Below are 22,208 nucleotides of genomic sequence, written 5' to 3' on the forward strand. Positions count from 1 at the left end.
AGCGTAGGCCTTGCAAGGTTGACACGCCAGGATGTGCTTGGTCCTGCTGCAGCTCATCACCTGCCAGCTGGGCCGTCATGTCGCTGTCACTATGCTCAGGTCGCCGGCTCCTCTGCAGGAGCTGTGGATGCAGGGCCGGTATTCCAGGTGGCGGCCTTTCTTCTTGGCCTGCCTGCTCCAGAGTTCTCTTTCCTTTATAGAAACTCAGTCTTGTAGAAAATCGGATCAAACAGAAAGTGTCACAAATTGTTTTCACAATAGATTCATAATGATGCATGTCCATTTTGAAATAACCATGTAGGCGGTGAAGGTATTTGGACATTTTTCGTCTTGTATACTTTTTATTCAGGAGTCTTACGTTCATCTGATTTTGCTCACCTAACGAGCATGGCTTACAGCAAATAGACCTAAATGTACAGAAGTGTTTTTTCCAAATGTATGCGACTGTTCATACATACATATATATGTCCGTACTTTCAGAGCACGGTTCGGAAGGATGTCACTGGTTCACAGAAGGAAGAAATGCAAATGGTCAGTAAGCATATAGGAAAATTTTCAACCTCTTAATTATTAAAGAAATGAAGAATTAAAAATTTTTTAAACTTACGTTGAAAACATTTTTAAAGACATGTTCGTAGCCAGTGTTGGCCAGAGTGAAGGGAGTTGGAGCCCCGGCAGTCAGGTGGGAGTGTTAGTTTGCTATGATCTTTCTGGAGAAATTTAGAAATATAAAGACGTAAAAATGTACTTTGGTCTGGTGATTTTTTAACTTTTAACTCTGTCCTAAGGAAATAGTTGTGTCCAAATTGTATGTGCAAGGTTGTTCGGCATACTTTAATAATAGGAAACAACAGAAAACAACCTCAGCCTTCAACATTAAGGACTTGGTATAAAATAGCTATAAACAGCCATTAAAAATTCATTGAAGAGTATTCATTGACATGTAATAATGTTCGTAATAACGGGGAAAGCAGGGTAGGAAGTGGTCTGTGTGCTGTGAACCCTCACGGCATCCTCTCTGCTTTTGAAAAGCTTTCCATAGTATTGAAAGTGGCTATCCGTATGTATTGGGCTTATAGATGACTTAAAAAAAAAACTGATCTGTGCTTTCTGGATTTTCAGTATAGAACATGCATTTTAAAATACAGTTATTTCGTTTTTGCTGGTTTTCCTTATGCAAATATAGGTCCTAGTTATTATACTTACTTGCAAAATCCTCCCTACCTTTCATTACTGACATCGTACTATTAAAATAGTTTATGGGATTGAGAAATTTTATCTATCTTTGAGAGAGAACCCACAGAAATGATAATTATATTGCATAGTTGTCTCTAGAAGCAACTTTTTTGGTTTATTAGTATAAATGTGGTATGTTCAGCTTTTATCTTCTAAATCTGATTCATAGTGAATATACTTAGAGCACTTTGAGCATTGTTGAGACAAATTTTATAGTTAATCACAGTCCATTGCATGGAGTCTCTGCCTTTGAAATAAATGTGAACTTACTTGCTTCGTCTGGGATTCTCCTTTTCAACGCTGTACCTACCACAGCCTAGAGAGAACTTGATTCTTTTATAACTTTACAGGCGACAGTGCGGGATGGTAGGCAGGCCTGCCTCTCCTGCCACTGGCTGCAGGTGGGACGTTTGTTGACACGAAGATAGGAAGTATTTTCAACACAACTTTTAGTGCAGAGCCTTTCCAAATGATTTTCATACAAGCAATTGCTTAAATTTCCACTAAGTTCAGTTGGATGAAGAAGTGGTAGTAGAAAGTGGTTTCGTTCTGTTTAGTTTTGCTTCTTCAATTGACTTGTCTTTTACAAAATGAAAATGCCTTGAGTTTGGTAGTAACTAAAAGTCACAAATTGATTCCCCAGATGTGTTGACTTTATGTAGACGGCCTGGTGCCGTGTGGTAACAGACAGTGGGGGCATCTGCCTTATCCTAAAGCGTTTGCAGCCTCCCTTGGCCTCACAGCTGGGACAGCGTGTCGTCACACGCAGCGCCTGGGATGACAGCGGCGGGAGATGGCTGCATGTCACCCGACCCCTTTCGCGGTGACTTGTCGCAACCAATCATGCAAGAAGTGTGTTTTGGCAAATGACGGAGCAGTTCTAGGATACGGAAGAGTCGTAGGCCCATTTCGGAGGCAGAACCAGGCTCGGCTCTCGAACACCAAGTGCTGCCAGGCCACCGTGCCATCCTGGCCGCCTGCAGAGACCCCAGGTGTCTGCCTAGGGTCCCACTTACTGCCCGCCTCTGGCCGTGTTGCCAAAGGAACTCTTCCAGGGAACCTTTTGAAAACAAGCTCAAAGTTTTAAAAGTCAGATACGGGGGTTTGTCAGGCTCTCGCTGACGTACTGTAAAACAGCCACCCGCTGACTACTGAAGGAAGCTTCTGTTTAATTGCCTGTTAGGTTTTTAGTTTACTTTTACCTCTTGAGGGTTTTTTCCCCTTATTTCCTCTTAATTCCCATATTTAACTTTTCTTCATATTCTATTTTGTTTTTGCTTTAAAAATCATTTTAGACCTGACCATTTTACTTTCAAATCTGAGTCATATTTACTGAGTTTTTACAGTCATCACTTAGAGTCAATGCCTTGTTGACACGCAGCTGCCCGTGTCGGAAGGGCGGGTGGTACAGGTGGGCTTGGGGCGGGGACCTGCAGGAGGAGCCCCTGCTCTTCAGCCAGAAGCCTGAGGTCGGTGGTTTCCCACAGTGGAATGAACCACCCCCAGCAATCGCGGGCCACCCCCCTTCCAGAGCCCCCCTCAGGCCCGGCTGGTCCTCCCCGTCCAGGTGACACGCGGGACATACCAGTGACGTGTGTGGAGGGCCGGTCCCCTGCACAGACGACTTCTCCCTGCAGCTTCTTTTTTTTTTTAATTAAAAAAAATTTTTTTAATTTATTTATTTTGGGCTGCGTTGGGTCTTCATTGCTGCGCGCGGGCTTTCTCTAGTTGTGGCGAGCGGGGGCTACTCTTCATTGCGGTGCGCGGGCTTCTCATCATAGTGGCTTCTCTTGTCGCGGAGCACGGACTCTCAGCGTATGGGCTCAGTAGTTGAAGCATGCAGGCTCAGTAGTTGTGGCTCGCGGGCTCTAGAGCGCAGGCTCAGTCGTTGTGGCACATGGGCTTGGTTGCTCCACGGCATGTGGGATCTTCCCGGACCAGGGCTCGAACCCGTGTCCCCTGCATTGGCAGGTGGATTCTTAACCACTGCACCACCAGGGAAGTCCCCTCCCTGTAGCTTCTGATACACATTAGGAGTCTGCTTTTTCCTTTTCTGATAGCATTTCCCCACACAGTTGATTTTAAAGCCAAGATAAAACACTACAAAGTGAAGATTGCACATCATTAGAGCTCCGTGGGTCCATCTAGGTGGGAGGCCGTGGGTCTCGCCTTTCTGCTGACGCAGCCTGGGCTCAGAGCGCAGCTGGTGCTGTTCTTTTGTGAAAGGCGTTCACGACTCCGTCAGAAGCATCCACCGGTTGGTATCTTCCCGATAAACTTTGTGTCAGTTTCCTCTTCAGGAAAACAGCCAGCATGGGCCCCCAGGCCAGCATCTTCTATGAGGCATAGCCCAGCTTCGGGCTGAAGTCTTCCACAGTCAGGCGCAACTACCCATTTGGGGGCTTTTTAATAATTTTTGTTTTTTAGACAAATAATCCTGTAGTAAAATCTAGAGGTTTAAAAGGACACACAGTGAAAAGTACGAGTTCTTGCCATCCACATGTCGTTCATGTCTCTCAGCCCCCGGGAAGTCCCTGCACTGCTGTCTTGGGTACATCTGTCTGAGTGTTATCTACACACACATACATCGTACAGAAAACGAGTGTTTGTATATAACTTAGAAATAACCTTTAACAGCATTTCCCAAGTGTAAGTAAACATGTACCTGTGATGGTTCCCTGGTCATCAGTCTTTGCAGAGCACTTTCTCTGAATCCTCCCCGTGAGTGTGAGAAATGGTCTCGTCGTGATACCATTTTTAGCTTATATCTGAGCACTTGTAGTTGTTCTTCAGTGCTCTGGAAACAGACGTCTTTAGAGAGACAATAGGAAAATTCATTTTTCCTTGATTCCTTTGATAATATTTGTACTATAGTCAGGAGTAGGAATTGCCCTAACAGTTAGTTCTGTTACTTAAATGCTATTAGAAATGCGGAAGATAAATACTCTGAAACTGGAATTAATTTTGGCAGGTAGTCCTCCAGATGTGAAATATGTGCATTTCTAATAATGCATGGTTATTTAAGTAAGTTTTAGGATGCTGACATAGACACAATAATTTTGTGCCCTGTCTTTTTTTTTTTTAAATAAATTTATTTATTTTTGGCTGCATTGGGTCTTCGTTGCTGCGCGTGGGCTTTCTCTAGTTGCAGTGAGTGAGGGCTACTCTTCGTTGTGGTGCGAGGGCTTCTCATTGCAATGGCTTCTCTTGTTGCGGAGCACGGGCTCTAGGTGCGTGGGAATCAGTAGTTGTGGTACACGAGCTTAGTAGTTGTGGCTCGCGGGCTCTAGAACACAGGCTCAGTAGTTGCAGTGCGCGGGCTTAGTTGCTCTGTGGCATGTGGGATCTTCCCAGACCAGGGCTTGAACCCGTGTCCCCTGCATTGGCAGGCGGATTCTTCACAACTGCACCACCAGGGAAGTCTTGTATCCTATCTTATTTTTGTGTTCTGTAAATATTATTTGGGCTTGTATTTTTTATTTTTCTATTACGTTTCAGGTCTTCGCATAAGCTATCTCAAATCCCTAGTGAAGTGGGTGGTGGGGGATGTGTGTGTGTGACGGAATATTTGATGGTCCCGTTTCATGAATTAGGAAGTATATTATGATGGGTAGTACAGAGGGGATGCTCAGAGGAGGAGGGAGAAGGATTCTGACACTTCCAAGGTTGGAAAGTTTCAAGAACTAGTAGAGATTAAGTGGGCCTCAAAGGATGAGTATAGATAAGGAGAAACAAAGGGATGAAAGTCTTGCAGAGTTTTGCTGGAGGGAGAAAGATGAACGTGAAAGTGGGAAGTAGCACTTTGAGAGAACAGGATGCTGGTCAGCTTGAATAGATGCTGTAAGAATGGCTACCCAAGTTAGTTTAACTGGCTTTAATAAAGAGTGACTCCAGATTCTGGTGAACCTTGAATACCAGGTAAATGAGTTTGTTTGTTTGTTTTACAGTGTTGTGGGTCCATAGAGATGGATATATGACTTGATAACTAATGACTTTAGGAGGATGAATCTGGAAACCAGATGGGATTAAAACAGGAAAGATATCAAAGGCACAGAAAGACCAACTTGGTTTTAGTAATCCAAGTGTGATGTTGTGTAAGTTCTGAACTAGGGTAGAAACAGGAAACAAAAGGAGCAAATTTCTGGGCTTCTGGTTGAAGATGAAATTTATGTTTTGACTTTCTCGTTTGTGACATCACTAAAATGATAGTAAAATAATTTTTAAATCAATGAAGACAAAGAATGGAAGAAAACAGACATCATAGATGAGAATTTAACAGTTTTTTTTTTTTGGAGAATGAAAAGCAGATAGAGTCACAGTACTGATCACCAGGGTATAGGAAGCCTCGCTTTACAGGGTACATCCCCAGAGGAGAGCACCGCTGGCCCTGCAGGACTGGAGAAGCTTGGGACCTGAAGGCTCCGGTTTGGCAGAAGGTGGAGGCGTGAGACTGGGCGGTGCTTGGGAGGTGAGGGATGGATTCAGAATCCGTGAAATTGAAAGCCTGTCATTTCCCTCTACTCAGGTATAGAACACATGGTAGTCAAGAGTCTGCATCCCAAGCAGAAGATTTGTTGCTTCTACGTAGAACACGTTGAATGGGACTGCTGCAGAAACTTGGGAACAGGAGGCCTAGCAGAGGTTGTCACGAATAGGAAGCAACAACAGTGGCTATGATAGAAAGTTGGCCTTTAGAGTGATTGGTCCCTAATTCCATATATTCAGAATACTGGTGGTGATGCTAGAGACAGAACAGTGCTCTGGAAAAATTGAACAGCCCTGAAAAATAAATGCATTTATTGACATGAAAGGTGAGCCATTCAGAACTGTGGCCCACCAGCCTCACTCAGGCCAGTGGTGTTTCCAGTTAGTTTTTTAGTACCTTATCGTTATTAGTACTAAGGATTAATAGTTGTATGAAAGAACAGAATACACACACAAAGAATAAAAGGGAACAGGAAGAAACTGATAATACAGGGAAAAGAAGAATATGTTTTAAAAAGTAACATTGTCTGATATGAGAAGCTTCTCATTATGACAGTAAGTTAGGAACAGGATGCTGTGAGAAAAGAACTCACATTTGAAATGGTAACTGAGATTTTAAAAAGAAGAACAATTGAAGACCTAGAAGGACAGTAAAAAGTAAAATAAAAGGACAAGTAGCTTTGGAGACAGGAGTCACCCAGGAGGCCTAGTATCTGACTGTTAGGAATTCTAGAGAAAAACAGGGGAAGAAGATTTTTTTGAATTTATAATATTTTTAATAGAGAGTGAAAAGTAACTTCCCAGACCTGAAGGTGCTATATCTCTAGTGCCCAAGATAATAAAGGAAGAAAAGATCGATCCCACAATTTCTGTGCACAGAGAATTAAGAGATATCCAACAACCTGTGGACTGAATTTGAGAACAGGATGCAGTTCCTGGGTTAGTGTCGCCCAGTGGGTCTAGAGAGCAGTCTGTCTAAACTGAAGCTAGAAGACTGGGGAGCTGTTGCAATTGCTGCTGGAATTAAGACCGTAAGTGTGTTGAGTGGAAAGAACCCAGCCTTCAGTTACCAAGAGTAGCATGTAAGGCATATCAGAAGCCCTAAGCCTGTCATTATGAAGAGGGGCACAGTTAAGGGAAATGAACATAATTTAGCAGCCTCAAATATTGAAATAGTTGGAGTCTGACCACCTGTCTTAAGTGATTAGCCCGTCACAATGTAATTAGCCGGGAGCACCGTTATTACAGTAAGTCTTAATAAAAGGACCAAAGTGGTACACAGGCATTTGTTCAGCAGTTTTACGAATGACTGGTTTTGTATCTTTGCTTTTGATTTTAGGTAATAAAGCATGTCTAATTGTCTTTAGCAAATGACATCAGAGGCTCAAGTGTTCTTTATGTTTTGTTTTGAAGGTTGTTATATGTTATTTTCTGTCTTGGAGTTTTCAACCTTTTATTTATTTTTGATAAATTTATTTATTTATTATTTTTTGGCTGCGTTGGATTTTTGTTGCTGCTCAGGCTTTCTCTAGTTGTGGCGAGCGGGGGCTACTCTTCGTTGCGGTGCGCGGGCTCCTCACCGCGGTAGCTTCTCTTGTTGCGGAGCACGGGCTCTAGGCACGCGGGCTCAGTAGTTGTGGCGCACGAGCTTAGTTGCTCCGTGGCATGTGACATCTTCCCAGACCAGGGCTCAAACCCATGTCCCTGCCTTGGCAGGCGGATTCTTAACCACTGCACCACCAGGGAAGTCCCTCAACCTTTTATTATAAAAAATTTCAAACATACAAAGAAGTCAGAAGAATTTTAGAGTGAAGACCCATTTAACTGAACTTGCTTAATTACATATCTGTCTATCCTGAATTCCCATATCCATCCATCCATTTTACTTCCTACATTTCAGAGTAAGCTGTAGACATCAATGCACTTCTCCCTAAGTGCTTAGGCATCTACATCATTGGAGTTTGATACTTGTTTATAGTTTCCAGTAGGTAAGTTTTAACTAACACATTTGCCCAAGTAACCCAAAGCCCTACCAAGTTACAGGGCATAATCATCCCCACAGAAAGTTCCTTAATGCTTCCCAGTTAATCCTGGCCTCCCCCAAGGTAACCACCATAGATTAGTTTGGCCTGTCCTAGAAGTTCATCTAAAGGAAAGTATGTACCAAGTGGTGCAAAGGAAGTGTGAACCACTTCATGTAAGGCTGCTTTCACTCAATATTTTTGAGATTTAGCCATGTTATCATAAGTAGCAGTAGTTTCCCTACCCCCCTTTTTTTCTGCTGAGTAATATTCCATTGTATGAATATGACAGTTTCTTAATTCATTCTTCTAATGACAGATACCTGGGCTGTTTCCAGTTTTGGGCTGTAATGAATAAAACTACTATGAACATCTAAGTGGAGATCTTTTATATCTCTTGGGCAAACGCATAGCAGTGGGATTGCTGGAATGTATGGTAATAGTATGTTTAACTTTATAAGAAACTAGCCAACTATTTTTCCAAAGTGGTTGTATCATTTTGAATTCATGTGAGCAATGTTTCTGAGTTCTAGTTGTCCTACAGTTTTGCCAACATCTGCTCGGAATGTCATTCTCTTTAATTTCAGCCGTTCTTGTGGGAGTGTTGTGGTATCTCCTGGTTTTAATTTGCATTTCCCTAGTGATTAATGATGTTGAGTCCTTCTCATATGCTAGTTGACCATTTGTATGTGGTCTTTTGTAAAGCATCTGAGTCTTTTACTTTTTTTTTTTAAACTTTTGGGTTAATATCCTTTTTATTATTGAGTTGTAGGAGTTCTTAATATATTTAGGATGCCAGCATTTCATCATATTATCAAGATATGTCTTGCTACTATTTTCTCCCAGTTTGAGGCTTGCTATTCCTGTTCTTAATGGTGTCTTTGAGTGAGCAGGTTGTTTTTATTTTGAGGAAACCTAATTTGTTTTATTTTCTTTTACAAGTATCATCCTCTGTGACCTTTGCCTAGATGACAAAGATACTGTGTTTTCCTCTTGAGGCTTTATGGTTTGGGCTTTTAGATTTAGGTCTGTGATGCATCTTGAGTTAACTTTTGTGTGTGGTGTGAGGTAGGGCTTGAGGTTAATCTTTCCCCCATGTGGTTCTCCAGTTATTCCAGCGTCATTTGTTTCCCCCAGTGTGTTGCTTTGGTGCCCTCGTTAAAACTAAGTCACAATATAAGTAGGTTCTATTTCTAGAATTCTGTTTCACTGATATGTATCCATCCTAAAGGAATGACATACTACTAATTTGATTTGTTTCTATTTTGTGCAATATGTTTACATCTATATTTATGTGGGATTATTGGTTGGTGTTTTCATTTTTCTGTAATTTCTTAATTACTGTATGTATGAAAACTCTTGAAGTCAGGTAGTATAGGTCTTCCAACTTTGTTCTCCTACCCCAAGATTTTTGACTATTCTAGGTCCTTTGCATTTCTCTATAAGTTTTATTGTCAGCTTGTCAATTTCTACTCTATTAGTTTCTGGATTACAATTGGGATTACATTGAATATTTTTTAATAGCAGTTTTATTGAGATACAATTCACATGCCATACAATTCATCCATTTAAAATGTACATTTCAGTGGTCTTCAGTATATTCACAGATATATTCAATCACACATTTTAGAACATCTTCATCATCTCAGAAAGAAACCTTGTACCCTTTAGCTATTACTCCCTTAGTCCCCCGCCTCCATGCTCATCTACTTTCGGTCTATAGATCTGTCTATTCTGAACGTTTTATGTAATGTAATCATATAATATGTGGACTGAAGTGTATGCCCCCCAAAATTCATATGTTGAAGCCCTAACCCCAGTTTTATAGTATTTAGATGGGACCTTTAGGGAAATAAGCATAAATGAGGTTGTAAGGTAGGGCCCTGATCCTATGGGATTGGTGTCCTTATAAGAAAAGGAAAAAATACCAGAGAGCTCTCTCTCCAACGACACAGGGAGAAGACAGCCATCTGCAAGCCAGGAAGAGAGGCCTCACCCAAAACCAACCCTGGCACCTTGATCTCGCACTTCTAGCCTCCAGAACTCTGAGAAAATTAACTTCTGTTGTTTAAGCCACCCAGTCTGTGGTATTGTGTTATAGTGAACTGAGTAGACTAGTTCTGTGTCTGGCAGCTTCCACTTTACCGTGTTTTCAAGCCGCATCCATGTGGTGGCATACATAACTGCTTCATTTGTTTTTATGGCCAAATAGTATTCCACTGTGTAGATATAGATATTACATTTTGTTTATCCATTCATCAGTTAATGGACGTGTGTTATTTCCACTTTGTAGCTATCATGAATAGTGCTGCTGTAAACACTTCTGTACAGGTTTCTATATGGATATGCTTCTGTTTTTCTTGGTTAGATACCTAGGCGTGGAATTTCTAGGTCAGATGGTAGGTCTATGTTTAACCATTTGCAAAACTGCCAGAATGTTTTCCAAAGTGGATGATAATACTGTTTTACTTTCCCACCAGCAGTGTGTGAGGGGTCCAGTTTCTCCACATCCTGACTAGCACTTGTTACCAGCTGAGTTTTTTGATTCTAGCCATCCTAATGGGTATGAAGTGGTGTCTTATTATGGTTTCGATTTGCATTTCCCTGATGACTAATGATGTATCTATTGGCAATTTTTATACATTCTTCAGAGAAATGTCTGTTAAGAGCCTTTGCCCATTTTTTAATTGGATTGTCTTTTTATTATTGAGTTGTGAGAGTTTTTTACATATTCAAATAGTTTATCGGATAAATGATTGATAAATTGTTTTCTCTCAGTCTGTGGATTGTCTGTTCGTTTTCTTGGTTGTGTTCTTTGACACGAAAAACTTAAATTTTGATAAAATCCAGTTCATTTTTTTCTTTGGTTGCTCATGCTTTTGATGTCATATATGAGTCCCTTGCCAAGTACAAAGTCATGAAGATTTATTTTTATGTTTTCTTCTAAGAGTTTTATAGTTTTGGCTCTTAGTTCTAGGTCTTTGGTCCATTTTCAGTTAATTTTTATATACGGTGTGAAGTAAAGGACCCCTTCATATATTTGCATGTCACTATATAGTTGTCCCAGCGCCATTTGTTGAAAGACCATTTTTCCCCCCATTGAATGGTCTTGGCACCCTTGTCAAAAATTAGTTGTCCACAGAGACATGGGTTTATATCTAGATTCTCAATTCTGTTCCATTGATATATGTGTCTATCCCATGCCAGTACCTCACTGTCTTGATTACTGTAATTTTGTAGTAAGTTTTGAAATCATGAAGTGTAAGGGCTTCAACTTTGCTCTTTTTCAAGATTGTTTTGGGTCCCTTGCAATTCCATATGAATTTTAGAATCAGCTTGTCACTTCCTACGAAGAAGTCAGCTGGGATTCTTCTGATAGGGATTGTGTTGAATCTGTAGATCAATTTGTCATCTTAATAATAAGAAGTATTGTCATCTTAATGCCATCTTCACCTATTCTAGTGTAAGTATTTGAAGGTACCAATTTCTTTGTAAGGATTTTTAGCTTCATTCCACAAATTTTGATTCGTTGTATTTTCATTATCATTTAGTTCAAAATAATTTATGTCTTGTTCTTTGACCCTTGGGTTTTATAGAAGTGTGTTGTTTAGTTAGAAATATTAGAGGTTTTCCAGGGTAGCTTATTGTTGCAGATTTCTAATTCCATTTTGGTCAGAGAATAAACTCTATATGAGTTCAGTCCTTTAAAATGTATTGAGGGCCGTTATGGCCCAGAAAACGGCCTATTTGGTGAGTGTACAATGTACTGTTGAAAAGAATGTGAATTTGTTGGGTGTAGACTGGGGCAGGATCCTATTGGCTTGTGGGAGATGATTATGCACATCTCTCCCCAGCTCCCTGTCAGTAATGTCATGTTGGTAGCTTGAAATCTGCCGTGGAGGGAGTCTTACCCCACAGATAGCTGCTAAGGCTACAGTTGGGGCTTTTTTCTTTTCTTCTTTGAGAGAGACAGTTTACTAGCATCCACTGGGTATAGAATTAGGTGAAGGTGATTGATAGTGTCAATCAGGTCGTCTGTGTCATGACTCCTTTCCCCCCTTCCCCGCCTGTGGTCTAGTTGCTGAGAGAGGGATTTTTAATCTTATCCTATGATTGTGGAATTGTCTTTTTCTCCCTTTACTCTGTCATATTTTGCTTCATGTATTTTGAAGCTCTGCTATTAGGAGAACATACATTTATGATTATGTCCTTTTATTATTATGAAATGTCCCTCTTGTCTTTGGTAATACTTTGTCTTGTTGAAGTCTGTTTTGTCTGATACTGTTGTAGCGTCTTCAGCCTTCTTATGCTTAGTGTTTGCATGATAATCTTTTTCCATCTATTTACTTTCGATTAGTCTGTGTCTTTATATCTAAATTGTGTCTCTTAACAGCATATTGAAAGGTCTTGCTGTTTTGTCCCTTCTGATCATTTCTGCCTTTTGACTGTAGGTTTCAGTCTACTGACATTTATTATAAGTATTAATAGGTTGGTTTTTAGGCCTACCATCTTATTATTTTTTCTGCCCTGTAAAAAAATTTCTCTGTTCCTGCTTTCCTCTCTTCTTTTGGATTATTTGAATTTTTTCAGAATTGCATTTTAATATATCTGCTGGCTTTTTTAGCTATTCCTCTGCTGTGTGTGTGTGTGTGTGTGTGTGTGTGTGTGTGTGTGTGTGTGTGTGTGTGTGTGTGATTGCTCTAGGGAGTACAATATGTATCCTTTTATTTCTTTTTTAATATGCTGCTTAGAGTTGATATTGAATGACATCACAGAAAACATAGAAAAACCTTGTAACTGCAGTGTTCCATTTACTATCCCAAGCTCATCCTTTATATTACATCTAAATAGTTTTAAGACCCACAAGGCAATATTATAAATTTTAGTTTTAAATCATTCTTTGTATTTTAAAGAATTAAGAAAAATAGTCTTTTATATTTGCCCAAATATCTACTACTTCTAATGCTCTTCATTCTTTTCTGAAGATCCAAGATTCAGCCTGATACCAATTCCTCTCTACCTAGAATTTAAGTCTGTACTATGTGAAGTCTCTAAGTTTCATTTTATTTGAAATTACCTTTATTTTGCCTTCCTTTTTGAGGAATATTTTCACTGGATAAAGCATTTTGGGGTTGATAGGTTTCTTTTTTTCTCTCAACACTTAAAGATGTTATTCCACTGTCATTTGGCCTTTGTAGTGGTGATATTCTTTTGCCGTATGTTACAAGTCTACTTTTAATATTTTTTCTCCCCTTTAGTTTTCAGCAGTTTTTTTTTTTTCCCTCTTTCTTCTTCAGAATTGATCATTTTTGTTGGTCTGTCTTCATGAGTCTTATTTCGTTTCCACTCTGCTCTCAAGCCCATCCACTAAATAACTTATTCTAGGTAATATGTATTTCAGTTCTGTAATTTTTATTTGGGTTTTTTTTTCATAGTTTGTTTTTTACTGCAATTAATTTTCATTTGTTACGAGCCTGTTTTTCTTTGTGTCCTTGAGTATAGCTATAATAGTTGCTTTAAAATCCTTGTCTCCTAATTTGGAGACAGGTCACCTCCAGGTTGGTCTCTGTTGCTTTTCTCTTGAGTGCGTCTCATTTTCCTTTCTTAGATCTATAGGCTTGGGTTGTGCCGTTCCCTTCTTCCAAGACTAGGATACTCTGCAGTATAAGCCACCTTTTGGTTGCTCTCTGGTGCCTTCAGACAGTTCTTTTTACACTTTTTCAAGTTTATCGTTACTATCCCACAGAAACGTGGTTAGATACGTTGGTACTGATCGCAGAACCAAAGTTTAAGTAGAACCTGAAGTTTCAGCGGCAACTCCCGCAGGCTCCACAGTGACATGGGCACTGCCGTGGCAGGATTGGGTTGGGGGTGGCCACGAGAGGGTTTTCTGTTGGCAGGAATTCAGTAACTTACGCGAAGATTAATTAGTCAAAAGACAATACAGGCGTATGATTTGAAGATGTGTCTATTTGCCTGAAAAAGAAGAACTAAATCAAGAAACAGTTAAAAGCGGTTGCTGCTGTGGGTTGGGAGGGGTGGATCGTAGCACGCTTGCTTTTTATTATAAGTTCTTCGTTATTTCATCTAATTTAGATGTAAGTTGATAGAAGGAAACCTAAGTTTTATAAAGCAGGACAGCTCCTAGCCACTACTGTCTCTAGTCAGCACTGTCTCATGTTTTCGGTGCCTGGTTGGATAATGGTGAGGGTGATGCTAATTTGGGAATGAATGTTAAACTGTGGGTAGAAATTTTAAAAGAGCTTTTAAGGGCTTTTTTTTTTTCCCCATTAAAATTTTGCCGTTTAGTCTGTTCTGTGAGGCCCAGGGTTCCTTGCATTGTTTCCAGGTCCTCTTTGAGGAGGTGAGGCTGAAAGGAAGTAATGGTGGGGTGAGAGTGTGTGTTCTGGGCACAAAGAATACTTTGTGAAGAAGAAAGAATTCTGTAGTTAAAAGTTTTTAAAAACCCTTGCTAGCCCTGCTCTCCCAAAGTAATGACTATTAATGTCTGGACAGATACATAAACTTTATCTGCATGTCCAAAGGAACCACACTGAAATGCTCATTTCTGAGTTGTGCTTTACACTTTTATCTTTTCAACGTCTTTCTGTATGGATCTATGCATGTCCCACGTTCCTTGACTCCAGGGCTGAGTGCACCCCTAGTGGGCGGCATGGCTCCCTGGTTAGTCAGGTGCTCATTACCTGCACCTGTGCCGAGTTACCTGCCCCGCCCCCACCCTTGTTCTTAGGCTGCAAACCATTAAGGACCATTTTGAAGAGTATGGCCGGAAAGAACAAAACCTTTTAATATCAAGCCAAGCTCAGGATGGGAGCAGATTAGAAAGAAACCCCACCGTGGGCTATGGGCTGTGGCCTGCTCTCAGCTTTTCTTTATTTGCTTACAAGAACGTTGTGATAAATCTTTTTAAGTCTAAACCACTAATCTTTTAGTCAGTATAAAAAAATCCCATCTAAACGCACTGTGTCAGATTCTAATTGGCAGCATTTTCGTAGTGTTACTTAAAGTAATGATACATATTGTGACCAGAGTCTTGGATTAGATGAAATTTGGTAAATGTATTGCAGTTTTTATAACCACTCTATATTCTCTGACAGTATTAAAAGCGCCATATTGTATCCTCAGGTGAATCCAACAGTGTATTTAACTAATTATGTTTGACAAGTAGGTTGTTAGAATTCTTTTTATCATCTTCAGCAATGCTGTGATAGTTTGATAGCTGAATTAAAGTATTTGTATACTTCCATGATAATTTCACTATGATAAATGCTTGTGAGTATAATTACTATATCAAAAAGAATGCACTTGAATTTTGAATATTTCCAAATTATATTCCAGAAAAAAATATAACAGTGTGTGCTCTGACCTCCAATGGATAGATGCTCCCATGTTCCTGCACTTTGGCTATCACTGGGTTTGACTGTTTTGTTTTGTTTTGTTTTTAAAACCTTTGTTAATTTAGTAGCTAGAGATTAATATATTGCCGAGAAATAAAGGTCAGGCTGAAGTAGGTAACCTAAAAAATTCCCTAGAACCAAACACCTCGAACTGGGTGCTAGATACAAAGTGAGACTCTGTGCTGCCCGAGGATCTGGGTGAGAGGCGGGTAGGCTGGAAGCAGTGGTCACACAGAACAGGAGCAAAGCCTGCGCCCGGCCAAGAAGCTGATGTTTCCATGGAAATCTTCAGTGAAAAGGTGAACTGGAAAACAAAATAATCGACCCACTCTCCCAGGTGGGCCACTAGGAAAGTAGTTTGAGCCAAGGTCTGCATGTGAGGGGAGTGGAGGGGGAATCCGTCCTGAGAATTTGTCACCTCTGGTGTCTTTGGGATTTGAGTTTGTATTGCCAGCTTGCTGGGGGATTTCCCCAAGCTGGGAAATTAATGTGAAAGCCCCACTGAAAATGAGTTTTTAAAAAACCCCAAAGTTACAAAGTGAGGAGAGTCTCTGTCCACGTGAACAAGTCAGCATATAGAACAAACAGCAGAACTAGAGCCTCAAGAACTTCAAACAGAAAGGTCTTTAGAGAGCACTTCTAAGTGTATTAAAAACAATTAGGGGTGTAAAAGAGTCAAGAAGATAAAGGAACAAAACACTATGGACAATAAGACATCTTTTTAAAGAAATAGGGAAAATCTGCACATGTAAAATAAAATTATTAAAGGTAGCAAATTTGACACAGCTGATAGAGAATTACTTAACTTGTGGTAGGTAGATCAAGAAAAATTAGAAAGTTTGAACAAAGATAAAGTGATGGAAGTAACTGAAGTTATAAATTGAGATAAGGAGGTGACATGAAAATGTAGCAGAGAAGCTAGGAGAAAATAGAAAGGGGACCAGAAGTGTTTGAAGAGGAAATGACCCAAGAATTTACCAGAATTGGTGAAAGCAAAATATGCATGCCAAATTTTAAGGCAACCATTACAAGAATTTGAATAAGATGTGTAACTCCAGCATAACAAAAGTACTACAGTGGAATAAGGAAACTATCGATCCAATATAAGAGAAAGGGGGAGAAAACAAGAAGCACAGAGAAAAAAAATGAAAATAGAAAATGCAAAATAAGGTGGTAGAAATTAATCGAGATAGCAGTACAAAACAGTATAATCTTAAAACCAAACCTGCCCATCAGAGACTGTCTGACTCAATTTCTATTTTAAAAGTGAATCTTACTGTGGTGATTCACAGTAGACAAACCAAAACATAGAGATATAAAAGTTGAAAGTAAAGAGGTGGAATACAGGTATTTGAGATGAATTCTAACCAAAATATAGGAAAAACCATATTAACATCAGATACGATAGCTTTCTAAGGCCCTGTTGTTAAGAAAAAACATGGTTACTTTCTAATGATAAAAAAGAACAAGTTATCAGGAATATAATTCTAAATTTGTAAACTTATTAACAGGGCCTCAAAATATATGGCAGATTTTTTAGAGAATTATAGGACTCATTGACAAACCCATAACTGGTTAGGGGGATTTTAATAAAAATTTCTCAGTAGTTAATAAACAGACAAATCACTGGCAATACAGAACATCTGAAAAGCAAAAGTGACCAGCTTGCTTTAACAAACCGTGTGTCCAGCAGTTAGAGAGTGGACATTTTTTCAAGCACATGTAAAGAAAAATCACTACATCTTCGGCTACAAGTCTCATCATATATTTTTTTAAACATCTTTTTTTTTTTTAATTAATTTATTTTTTGGCTGTGTTGGGTCTTCGTTTCTGTGCGAGGGCTTTGTCTAGTTGCGGCGAGCGGGGGCCACTCTTCATCGCGGTGCGCGGGCCTGTCACTATCGCGGCCTCTCTTGTTGAGGACCACAGGCTCCAGACGCGCAGGCTCAGTAGTTGTGGCTCATGGGCCTGGTTGCTCCGTGGCATGTGGGATCTTCCCAGACCAGGGCTTGAACCCGTGTCCCCTGCATTAGCAGGCAGATTCTCAACCACTGTGCCACCAGGGAAGCCCACTCATCATATTTTAAAGAAACTATCCAAAAGATAACACTCTCTGATTAATTTTAAAAAGAAATTAAAGGGTTTTTTTAAAGGTTAAAAAAAAACACTTTGGAAATCTAAAAAATTCTAAACTCTTATAATCAAGATAACTAGCAATGGAAAAAAGAAAATATAACTGAATAAGGAGAATACATATCAGACTTAGGTGATGTAGCCACAGAGGTGTAGAGCAGAAAGTTTGTAGGATTTTTTTTGGTTTTTGGTTTTTTTTTAAATAAATTTATTTTATTTTTATTTTTGGCTGCGTCAGGTCTTTGTTGCTGCGCGCGGGCTCTCTCTAGTTGCGACGAGTGGGGGCTACTCTTCGTTGCGGTGCGTGGCTCCTCATTGCAGTGGCTTCTCTTGTTGCGGAGCATGGACTCTAGGCATGCGGGCTTCAGTAGTTGTGGCTCGCGGGGTCTAGAGCGCAGGCTCAGTAGTTGTGGCACATGGGTTTAGTTGCTTCGTGGCATGTGGGATGTAACCCGACCAGAGCTCGAGCCCACGTCCCCTGCGTTGGCAGGCGGATTCTTAACCACTGCGCCACCAGGGAAGCCCAGAAAGTCTGTAGGTTTTAATGCTTATATTAAAAAGAGCAAAGAGGACAAATTACAAAGCTAAGCAACCAAACGAGGATTTATAGAAAGAGAGCAAACGTAAAGAAAGAAGTAGATTGGAAACAGTAGAAATACAGGTACAGTGATGAAAATGGATAAATCTCAAACTGGTTCCTTAAAAAGACTAATAGACAAGCCTCTGGCAAAATTAATAATAAAAATATTTTAAAAGGGGGACAATAAAATTAGCAGGCATTTTTTAAAAGAAGACTGAACTGGGCAGTGTACTTGAAAAGTTTATTGAAATGGACAGTTATCTAGAAGGTAGCAATACATATAGTCAGGAAAGGATAAGACCATTTAATATGTGGTTTGTGAACCGTTGGTTTTCTATGCAGAGAAATGTAAAATCACCTTTCTTCATGTTATATACAGTTTTAACCAAGGTGGATTAGAAATGTCAGATTTAAAAGAAAATACAGTAAAATCATGCCAAAATTTGGAACCTGCCAAAAGATCGTTAGCAGGGTCTAGCAACGAGAGAATGGATAAATCATAAATCTGTACTATACAGTACATTACATACAGCTGTAACTATCTCAAATGTTGTCAGAAACAAATTGGCAGAAGCAGATGTACAACGTGTTACAGTTTGTGTAATCTAAAATTTGAAAACATGCAAAATAATTTCATATATTGTTACACAGTAAAATATAAAACATTCATAGGAATGTTAGACACCAAATCACGGGGACATTTGCCCCTAGGGAAAGGGGGAGGAAGAGTGCGATGAGGGAAGAGTTCGTAGTGTGTCAGGTATACTCTGTATCATTTCATTTCCTAAAAAGTTGAGGGGGGTTTGGATGGAATGAGACAAGCATGGGAATGTAATAAGATTTGTCCAAACTAGGTCATGAGTTTGCAAGAGTTTGTTGTGTATTATAATCTGTGATTCTGTCTATATTTGAAATATTTAATAAAATGAGTCAGTGTTTTATGGCATAGTTCTTTGATTACCACTGAGATTGAGGGGTTTTTTAGGTTTTTGGCTACGAATACGTATTTCTTTTAGCTTTTGGATTTTCTGTTGGAATCCTTGTTTCTTTAGAGATTAATTTTTTTCACATTGTTTTAAATTACCTTTATTTATTAAAGGTAGTAACTTTAAGATATCTCTTACTAAAATAGTTACAGAATTTCAGATGAAGTGATTATATGACTTTGCTTAGAAAGGCCTTCTCCAACCTCAGATCAAGAAAGTATTTGTGTGTATATTCTTTGTTTTATGGTTTCAGTTTGTATATTTTAATTCTTAATCTGTTTGTAATATATTTTGGAATATGAAATTTTTTTGAAATCACCTATAATGCCATTTATTCAATAATCTTTATCCGCTGACTTGAAATAGTTTTTATATAGCAAGTTCTTAAATACACCAGAATATTCTGTTTCATGATTTTTCTTTCTGTCTGAATCAGTATTGGTGTCTTTCTATTAATTTTATCCAAGTAAAGAATATGCAGATAAACTGAAATAGTATTAAAGGTTATATAAAAAAAGAGAGACCACATCTCCATCTCTCTCCGTAGTGCCTGGGTCCTGCTCTTTCCTGATTGGCCAGCTTTAGGCATCCATGACTTTCAGTTGTAATAGAGGACTCCGTCTCTTTCACTGCCGTGTCTTCTGCTTTTCATTTTTCATTCTCAGAGGGTAGCTTTGGTTAAATCCACTTACAGATAATTTTAAAGTTTTGGTTATTTTTATATTTATGACATATGCTTCTGGAAATATTCATAGCTAAGCATTATAATAGACTATGGTTATAGCTTGTTGTTTTCCCTGAAGTAGGTAGTTGCTTTTCTTCTTTTCATTTGCAACCTTTTCTTTGTACATTTGCCAGTTCTTTTCTTACCTTCTAATATACTCTCAGGACAGTTTTCCACAAGGTAATGGCATTAGACGATCTTGAAGGTCCAGAGTTTTCTTGGTGACCTTCCTCCAGGATGTTCCATCCTCCTTGGCTGGCTGACTCTTAGCTTTATTGGTGTGTGAATGGGATCTTTTTTCCACTCTAACTTTAACAGGTTTTGGTTGATACATGGGAAACATTGATACTGAAGTATCTTATAAGAAAATATGTTCGTATTAATCACTGTTGACATTGATGATGCCTGTTGATTTCCTTGACTTTTCTCCAAGTCACGTTTATAACTACTGCACGAGTGTTCACCAGTCAAACCAGGCTCGAGGGGCTGGTGTCCCTCCCTCTAAATCAAAAAAGGGGCAGACGCCGGGGGGAGCTCAGTTTGTTGGCTTGGAATTGTACAAACGGCTTAAAGAATTTTTGAAGAATTACTTGACAAATCTTCTGAAGGTAAGATGTTTTATATGTATACTGAGCATTTATAAAAGAATGTAAAAACAGAAAAGGTAGTGAAATAATGATTCTATTGATAAGTTAAATCTTTCACTGTCATTGTTTCATTGTTTTTGGCGTTGACGTGTGCCTGAAGATGTTTTGCTCTTGCTTAGTCATTTACCTATTGTGAAGATGAAATCTTCATAAGCCCATATTCTGTTCTTTGATTTGTTAAATTAGAAGTTTTTGATAGCCTTTCACCATAGTAGTACTTTCCTTCAATTACTAACCATTTGGTATTTGGTGGTTAGAGATTGATGAACCTTTTTAAAGCATATGATTATGAAGTCAGATTACCTGTATTGTATTTTGAACCCAATGTGCTGTTCTGTATCAAAATGTATAAAAGACTGTAAGGTTATCCAGCCTTTGGTAATCACATTTTCCAATGTGTTCTTGCCTTTTCTACATGTCCTTGTGGTACATTTCAGAACTATAATGAAATTGTGCCCTTGGCTGGGTGGGTTTCGCCACGAACATTCATTCCTCCTGCTCTGAGCCTTTTGCTTGGACAGTGATGTGGTTTTTCCCCTTCATCTTCTGCCTTTTTCTTCCTCAGTCTCCATCCTCTGTAGCAAAGGCAGTGTGATGCCTTCCATCCAGCCACAGGATGGGCAAGTGGCTTCTTCATCTGGTGCTACGCACATTATGTAGGGTGTGTACCCTGGGAAGTCTGCACACTCTGTGTATATACTTGAAAGATTTTTTATTTACACAGATAACAGGCAGAAAACTTCAGCATGCCACATTTGTTTTTCTTAATATATTTTACAAGGTAATTGGAAACTTAACATCATTTTAACAGACCATAATCGACTGACCACAAATCGTGACTAAGATGGTATTATTTTCCACGTTCCTAAGCAGTCTTGATGAAGCCACTGTGTCCTCCTTGCTTTTATTCACAACACTTTGTAAAGTGAACACTGGAATTAATTATTCTTTTTTAGTATTGAAGTGAGGAACAGTGTATTGTGTTTTGAAAGGTATTGACAGCCATGCCATCAGCGATATTATTTTTTGCATTCTAAAAATGGTCATCTACTATAATCCAGAATAGCTTAGCTTTACATGTTCGGGTTCGTTTCTTGTTATTTAAATGAACACAGATTTGGTTGTATCCAGATACGGTCAGGTTTTCACGTGGCTTGTCGGATCACTCGTGCAGCGTGTATTTATGGAGCTTCTGAGAAGTTCAGGGACGGCCCCAGGCCCTTAGTTCATGGAGGGGGCTGCCCTCTCCCAGCTCCCCCTGGAGTGCTCTTCTGCTACGGCACGTTTTAATTATACTGCAATTTAATGCCCCATTTTTAAAGGGTAAGACCTAACTTTGTAGATGTCATTAATACGTAAGAAAAAATTTCAAGTTACTGTCCTTCAAATAAAAATTTGTGGTTTAAGTTGTAGACATTTCAGTAAAAATAATTTGGTATAATAATTTTCCTCGTGAGGCCTTGTTAAAGAAGAGATATTGCACCATTATACTGTGTACTTTATTTTTACAAAAATGCAGCAGATTACCACAGAGAGCTATAGATTTTTATAATTTTTAAGTAAATTTAATGAATGAAGAAGATGCATTAAAAAATGGAAGAGTATCAGCCCCGTGGTCTAAATTGTTAATTGGACATTTTAATTAATTTTTTAACAGAAAATATCAAAAATAGGAGTAAGTTGAGGTGAATTCCTCATTTGTTAATATAAAGGAATTACCCTCATATTCTAAAAAGTTCAGTCTTTTTATGAATGTATATGCATATTAATACCATGAAAAATATTCTAGTTTGAGATCAAAGAATTTCCATTAAAATTCTCTTTAGTCTAATCCTCATGAGCTACTTTCTTGTGAGAATTTATAGTAAATGAGCATGTTTTGTATACAGAATAATCCAAAGAACCCATCTGAAGCCATACACATCAGTGTATCCTAATGCAATAGATTTGTTTCAGTTAACTTTTATCTCTGATTTAT

The 22,208-nt window shown here is 39.0% G+C and overlaps 1 protein-coding gene across 1 annotated transcript in view; it reads left to right on the forward strand.

Moving 5' to 3' along the window:
* Positions 1–22,208, forward strand: part of CUL1 (cullin 1) — a 106,794-nt gene that overhangs the window by 42,981 nt on the left and 41,605 nt on the right. The window contains exon 3 of the mRNA XM_060021057.1: positions 20,017–20,191. Coding sequence (XP_059877040.1) covers positions 20,017–20,191 — 175 coding nt within the window. The remainder of the gene's footprint in view (positions 1–20,016; positions 20,192–22,208) is intronic.

This window comes from Delphinus delphis, chromosome 9 (genome assembly GCF_949987515.2).
Source record: "Delphinus delphis chromosome 9, mDelDel1.2, whole genome shotgun sequence".
NCBI classification, from domain to species: domain Eukaryota; kingdom Metazoa; phylum Chordata; class Mammalia; order Artiodactyla; family Delphinidae; genus Delphinus; species Delphinus delphis.